The 7,928-nt window shown below is 38.6% G+C and overlaps 1 protein-coding gene across 1 annotated transcript; it reads left to right on the forward strand.

Annotated features, from left to right (window-relative positions):
* The first annotated feature begins 6,394 nt into the window (after positions 1–6,394).
* On the forward strand, positions 6,395–6,937 carry LOC145610663 (uncharacterized). Its single transcript, XM_081665965.1, has 2 exons — positions 6,395–6,715; positions 6,821–6,937. Exons 1-2 carry the CDS (start codon positions 6,395–6,397, stop codon positions 6,935–6,937), a joined length of 438 nt encoding a protein of 145 aa, XP_081522091.1.
* Positions 6,938–7,928: the final 991 nt, after the last annotated feature.

Below are 7,928 nucleotides of genomic sequence, written 5' to 3' on the forward strand. Positions count from 1 at the left end.
AGGTTAAGAGTTTGGGGTGCCTTATGCACTCAAGGTGTTTATACACCGAGGTAGTAAATGAATAAATAATATATGTTGATTTGTCACTAATAAATCAAGAATTGAAATCGGAAACTTGCCTTGCTTGATTTAATTCTGTTTGGAATTTTTGTATTGGTATGCATATGAGTCATCACCAAGTTTAAACCTGTAAATCACGTAAAGTGCAAGATGGATGAGCAATAAAACTCTGAATTTGTGCACATCTGGAGTAATGACAATCAGGGGTTGGGGTACATGGGGTATTAGCCGTGTACTTTTCTCGAGGCCGTCTGATCTACGAGTCTCTTATATTAAATATTTTTCTTAAAACTAGGAGTTAGGTGAGATCTCATACTAACTACGGTCACGGAGTCGCGCCCGTGGTCGTTGGATGTTTATTGATGTTTCCGAAAGGAGGCATGGGGTTTTTCTTTATTAATGTTGCAAATGGGACATGGGTTGGACAACCTTGTCTATTGCTAAATCCAATGAATAAATTGAAATGAGTTAGCTACTATTAACTAGTGAAGTCTTAATAAATTGGATAGTTGAGTCATGTGTTGAGTTTGTTATTTAATGATGCATATGGTTGATTATTAGTAGCATGTTAGGTATTTTTTAATTTATTTCGCAGCTTGTATGTACTCAGCTTTGCTGATTACGTGCTTTTGTGTGTGTGTGCTTTGGTCATGGCCTTCGCCTTTCAATGACCCTGTGATGATCCAATTTTTACACTTGTAATATTAAAGAGCAGAATAACCGCAGGTTCTTACACATGCAGCATTCATCAGGGTTGTGGGATCTTGAGTAGAGAGTTGGTTGCTCGCATTTCATTTCCTTTGCAAGTTTGAATTTATTTTAATTCGATTTTATTTAACACTATTTCTTTTGGGTTTGAATTTATTTGAACACTGAATTTAATCACTTACTATTTCTATTGGGTTTTGAATTAGGGCCTTAATGGTTCCAACTTGTAATACTTATTTTGATTTAATTCCTTTGTTATGAGGTTTATTTATAACTGTTTTGGTTTTTCTGCTGCTATTTTCTGAGATAGCCTTAACGTTTGAACACGTGGCGGTAGCACACCAGTAATTCTCTTGAATTTGTTCAGGTTATATACAGGTTTCTCACAGGTTTTTAAGATAGAATTATTGGGGTGTTACAAAGTGGAATATGGGAGCTTAGGTTAGATTTAATTACCACTAAAGCCAATTAGCTTAGTATGTCTTAGGCGCCTAACTAACATTGAGGATTTAAGTTCAAAAGCTAAAGTGATTTTTCGAAACTTAGTATGTTTGAAACGTTTTATCTAAAATGATTTTGAAGTTTATTTTGTCTACTTAGTGAGCTTTGGGTAGACTTAAGAAGGGAATGCATGCATATTTCATACATATCTTTGCATTTAATTGTCACATGAAGTGTTAATTTTCTTATTTATTTAACATGTAGTAATTAATGTCTTAATTGATGTGTTTTATGATGTGCTTGTGTTATGCTTTTGTATGTTCGTTGTGTTGGGATGACGTAGAAAGGAGATGAGTGACTTAGTAAGCACGTCTGAAAGCACGAATAATGGTATTAGGAACAACCCCGTCGTTGTGTCTGAGGATGAGAATGATGCGCGAAGTGAAGATACCTTAGAGAGGTTTGAAAAGACTATGATGCCAGCTAATCCTGATGAGGAAGATTACCAGTATATACATGAGTTTAAGACTGCAAAGAACAAAAAGCATAAGATTAAAACCTACAAAAGAATGTTCCATGACTATACTCTTATTGAATTTCCAGATGAGAATAACCTTGAATGGCTACAACCACCACTGGAAGATCCAAATGCTGGAAAGAGAGCTACTAGGAATCCTAATCCGCTTTACAACTATATAACTATTGAAGACTCAGATGATGAGAAGGATCCCAATTTTGATGTTAATAGTTATGATGAGAAGAAAGATAAAAACAACAATGTGATACCTTGAGATTTATTTTTGTTAGGGTAGAGTTAGCATGAATAAGGCAATTTTCCATTGATAATGGTTATTAGAACTTCATTTAGTATGCTTTAGATGATTGATTTAAATAAGTAGCTAGAGCTATAGAGTTATTATTCTTTGGGATTCATACTTTCATTTAAGTTATAATAAAGTTATTATTTTATTTTAGAAGTTTCATTTTACTAATATTTGTGAGCCAAAGAAAGTTAAAGTTTGTGAAACACAAGATTTTAAGATATTTCCTTTGGTTATGATTAAGTTAGTAAGAGTGACGGGGGATGTGGATTATTTCTTAACTTTATTTTATTCTGCGTGTGAATTGTGTTTATATCTGTATGATTCTACTTGGAACAAAGGGGTGCAAAGCAAGGTGCCCTTTTGAACCAATATATGTGATATGTATTATGGTGATTCCGTGAATATATGCAAATGGTATTTGAACTATAGTATGATGTCCATATACTTTCAGGCGTAGAACTACCATGGCCAATAACGCCGCCCTTGCTGAGGCCATCCGAATGTTGGCCGAAAATCTGAACCAAAACCGAGGGGATCAGCTCGACCCCCAAGCAGAGATGTTCAAGAAGCTAGCACAAGTAAGGCCCCCAGTGTTCAAGGGAGGTGCTGACCCCACCTTCTTAGAGAACTAGATACGCGAGTTTGACAAATTGTTCGTGGCACTGAACTGCCCTGATAATCTGAAGGTGGATCAGGCAGCCATGTACCTTAAGGACGAAGCTGAAATATGGTGGAGAGATAACTCTGAGCTAATGAAAGCCAAGCCTAACTTTGGGTGGGAAGTGTTCAAAACCGCTTTAAGAGACAAATTCTACCCTCCTTTCCTAAAGAAACAAAAAGCTCAGCAGTTCATAAACCTGGAAATGGGGCAGATGACAATCTCTGAGTATTACAATAAGTTTATGGCCCTTGCTAGGTTTGCTCCTGAGGTAGTACCCACTGAAGAACTGAAGGCGGCTCAGAGATTTGAGTAGGGGTTAACTGACCAACTACAAAAAGACCTAGCGGGAAAGGTATTTAAAACTCTAGATAAGGTATATGAGAGAGCTGCCCACATGTACCACCTTAATTCTAAGAGTGTAGGAGAGACTTCCAAGGCCGGAGAAAAAAGGAAGGACTTTGGGAGACCCGAAGACCAAAGTAGCTTTAAGAGGCCTAGAAATGGGAACCCATTTGATAGAGGTAACCAAACTGTTAGCAACTCTTCTAATGCTAACAATGGAGAGAGAACCTACCATTGTAAGAGGTGTAGGAGAAACCACCCTGGGAGAGACTGTGATGGGAATTTGGTGACTTGCCGGTTCTGTAATAAGAAGAGGCACAGGGAATATGAGTGTTACACCAAACAGAAACAACAGGGAAATGGTGGGAATGGTGGGAACACCCAACAGAGGCCTAATAACTTCAACAACCAGGGGAACAGGGGAAAATGGTCAGAATGGGAATTTTGGAAATGGTAGAAACAGCATCAACAGATCTGGCAACGGCAGCAACAACTCAGGCAACAACAACAATGGTTACCAGGCAAGAAACAACACTCCCAGACGCTTGACTGTGATGAGCAAGGGAGAAGCTGAGAGGTCCTCAGATGTAGTTACTGGTACTTTTTCTATTCATTCTGTCTCTGTCAACACTTTGTTTGACTCTATCTGGAGCAGCTTACTCTTTCATTTCTACTTCTATTGTGCGCAAGTTAAACTTAACTGAATCGAGTCATGTTGATGTGTCGGTCAGTCTGCCTACGGGCAAACTTGTCCATTGTAATAGAATATTCAAAGGCTTGCCTTTGAAAATAGGAGAAGCTATCTTTCCTTCGAATCTTATTGAGTTTAATCTAGGGGATTTAGATGTAATTCTGGGGATGGATTGGCTGAGTTCATACAAGGCCGAGATAGACTGTGAGATGCAGAAGGTGCAATTGAGAGATCCTTTGGGTAAGACGGTGTCCTATAGACGTTTAGGGAAGCCTAAGGGTTTTGGGATTATTTCTGCTTTGAAGGTCAAGAAGCTAGTGAATAAGGGATGTCCATTGTACTTTTGCTATGTCCAAGATTTGAGTATGAGTGAGAGTAGGCGGATGGAGGATGTACCCATTGTGAATGAGTTTTTAGATGTCTTTCCAGAGGAGATTTCGAGAATGCCACCTAAGAGGGAAGTTGAGTTTACCATTGACTTAGTCCCAGGAGCTGCACCTATCTCAAAAGCACCTTATAGAATGGCACCAACTGAGATGAGTGAGCTAAAGGCTCAATTACAGGAGTTGTTAGACAAGGGGTTCATTAGGCCTAGTGCATCACCTTGGGGAGCACCTATGTTATTTGTGAAAAAGAAGGATGGAAGTTTGAGGCTATGTATTGATTATAGAGAGTTGAATAATGTGACTGTGAAGAATAAGTACCCTTTACCTAGGATAGATGACTTGTTTGACCAGCTAAAGGGAGCAAGTGTGTTTTCGAAGATTGATTTGAGGTCAGGGTACCATCAGTTGAAGGTTGCAGATAAAGACATTCCAAAAACAGCCTTTATAACTCGATATGGGCATTACGAGTTTACTGTCATGCCTTTTGGGTTAACCAATGCACCAACCATATTTATGGACTTGATGAACCAAGTGTTTCATGAGTATTTGGATAAGTTTGTAGTTGTGTTCATTGATGACATTATTTTAGTGTATTCGAAGAATGAGGAAGAGCATGCTGAGCACTTGAGAACGACCCTTGAAACTCTTAGAAAGAACAAGCTGTATGCTAAATTTTCTAAGTGTGATTTCTGGTTGGAGAAAGTTGCATTTTTGGGGCATTACATTTCGAAAGAGGGTGTATCTGTGGATCCTGCGAAGATCAAGGCAGTAAGTGAGTGGCCCACACCTAAGAATGTGACTGATGTTCGTAGTTTCTTGGGATTAGCTGGGTATTATAGAAGGTTTGTTAAGGATTTTTCGAAGATAGCTAGACCCATGACTACCCTTATGAAGAAGTAGAGTAAGTTTGAGTGGAATGAGAGTTGTGAGTCAGCTTTTCAAACCCTCAAAGAGCGATTGACCACTGCACCAGTGCTGGTATTACCTGATGGGAGAGAAGGATTCGAAGTGTATAGTGATACCTCGAAGCATGGTTTGGGATGTGTCCTACAGCATAATGGAAAGGTGATCGCATAGACAACTGAAGAAACATGAGGTCAATTACCCTACCCATGACTTGGAGCTTGCAGTTGTTGTGTTCGCTTTGAAGATTTGGAGGCCCTACCTTTACGGTGTTTCTTGTAAGATCTTCACAGACCATAAGAGTCTAAAGTACATCTTCACCCAAGACAACTTGAATATGCGGCAACGTAGATGGTTAGAGTACCTCACAGACTACCATGTCCACATTCAGTATCATGAGGGAAAGGCGAATGTAGTTGCTGATGCCCTTAGCAAGAAGTCGAGTCATAATGTCAATGCTTTAATTGTGGCCAATAAGTTGTGTGAAGATATGAGGAGATTGAACCTTGAGGTTATCAATCAAGGAGAGTTAGAGGGATTACTGAGTTTTTTAACCATCCAACCTTCAATATTTGAGGAGATTAGAGAAAGGCAACTAGAGGATGAGTCGTTTCAGAAGATTAGGGATCGTGTGACTAGTGGTGCGAAGACTGAATTCAAGATTCATGAGGATGGGAGCTTGAGATATAAGGAGAGATGGTGTATACCACAGAAGCGTGAGGATGCTAAAAGAAAAATCATGGAGGAGTGCCATAATACACCTTATTCAGTTCACCCTGGGGGAGATAAGTTGTATAAGGACTTGAAAGAGTTCTATTGGTGGCCGAATATGAAGAGAGAGGTAGCTGAGTTTGTATCCAAGTGTCTGACGTGCAAGAAGGTGAAGATAGATCACAAGAGACCCATGGGAAAAGTGCAACCCTTAGAAATACCAGAATGGAAGTGGGATTCTATATCCATGGACTTTGTGACGGGCCTACCAAAGACTCGTACTGGGAATGACACGATTTGGGTGATTGTGGACAGACTTACTAAGTCAGCGATGCTCATTCCTATCAAAGAGACCTGGAAAAAGAAGCAGCTAGCAATTGTCTATGTGAAGAATGTAGTTCGGTTGCATGGGGTTCCCAAGGACATAGTGTCAGATAGAGACTCGGGGTTTCTATCAAAGTTTTGGCAAAGAGTGCAAGAGAACCTTGGGACAACATTGAAGCTGAGTACTGCCTTTCACCCTGCAACAGATGGTTAGACTGAGAGAACAAACCAAACCATGGAGGATATGTTACGAGCTTGTGCTTTAGATTTCCAAGGAAATTGGGAGGAGTACCTACCTTTGATCGAATTCTCCTACAATAACAGTTACCATACAAGCATCAAGATGGAACTATTTGAAGCTTTATATGGAAGAAAGTGCAGAAGTCCAGTTTGCTGGAATGATTACAGTGAACGAGTTACTTTGGGTACAGAGTTCATAGAAGATATGGTGAGCAAAGTGAGACTGATTCAGTCCCACATAAAGGCAGCACAAGATAGACAGAAGAGTTATGCCGACTTGAAGAGAAGAGAAGATGAGTTTAGTGTTGGGGATAAGGTCTTTCTAAAGGTTTCTCCAACAAAAGGTGTGATGGGATTTGGCAAGAAAGGGAAACTTAGTGCTAAGTATGTGGGGCCATATGAAATCCTCCAACGTGTGGGAAAGGTGACTTACAAATTGGCTTTGCCAATGGAATTTGAGAAAATGCATGATGTGTTCCACATTTCCCAGTTAAAGAAGTATGTGCCTAGTGAAACCCATGTTTTGTAGCCGGAGACTATTCAACTAGATGAGTCTCTAACTTATGAAGAAAGACCAGTCAAGATACTAGATCACAAAGTGCGTAGTATTAGAAACAAGGATGTGAAGATAGTGAAGTTTCTTTAGTCTAATCAGGAATACGAAGAAGCTACTTGGTAGGCCAAGGAAGAGATGAGGAACAAGTATCCCGAGTTATTTGACGAGGTGAGTTACGAGGGCGTAACTCTTTTCTTTTAAGGGGGGTAGAATGTGATGTAGTTTTGCGCTTTTACCTCAACTATACCATTTATTGCTTGATTTTGCATGTTTATGATTATTATTATGCATTAGTATTGAGTTTACACACAATAAAACTATGTAAACTTTGCCCAAATATGAGTTTATTGAGTACAAAGTTCATATTGTTGAGTATACATGTTGAGGATCAAGCAATTTACAACAATACATGCAAAACACAAAAAGTTTGAATGATTTTGAAAAATTATGGTTTTTGGGTTAAGTTTTGAGGGCGAAACTTCTTTTAAGAGGGGTAGATTGTAATCCCCCATATTTTCAATTTAATAATAATGTATTTATTTAGTATTTATTTTACAAATATTTCTATATTTTTTTTATTTTATAAGTATGAATTTTATTTGAGGTAAAGTATTAAGATTTTAATTATTTTCAAACTAAAACTACTAAGTTGTGATTTAAATTCTAAGCCTTCTTAACTTACTAGCTCAAACACTTAGTTCCTCTTATTCAAGCCCAAATTGCAAGTTCCTACTCCTAATTCTACTTGGGTTAGGAATTTAGGCCCAATTTTTATAAAAAAAAAACCCACCTTATTCCCCTACTTCTCTTTCACGTGAGATCTTCACGTTTCTAGCAGAAGAAAAAAAAAATTCTGGTAGCTGCTGCCGCCAGCCTGACGCACGCCGCCCTACTGCCAGCCGCCGGCCACCACCCCATTTGCAGCCCCGTTCGCCTCCTTCTCCTTCCTCTTATTTCTCTTCCTTTATTTCTTGTTATTTTGATTTAAAGATTCAATTTTTATTTGATTTCAATTATAAAATTATTGTTATTAGGCTTTAATAGTATGTATGATTTACAAAAGATTATAAATTATGGGTTT

This window comes from Chenopodium album, chromosome 24 (assembly GCF_948465745.1).
Source record: "Chenopodium album chromosome 24, dcCheAlbu1.1, whole genome shotgun sequence".
Taxonomy (NCBI): Eukaryota; Viridiplantae; Streptophyta; class Magnoliopsida; order Caryophyllales; family Amaranthaceae; genus Chenopodium; species Chenopodium album.

Coding starts and splice junctions, on each gene's coding strand:
- LOC145610663 (XM_081665965.1), top strand. CDS start 6,395: ATGGAACTATTTGAAGCTTTATATGGAAGAAAGTGCAGAAGTCCAGTT. Junction 6,716..6,820: donor TCCTCCAACGTGTGGGAAAG/GTGACTTACAAA, acceptor CATGTTTTGTAG/CCGGAGACTATTCAACTAGA.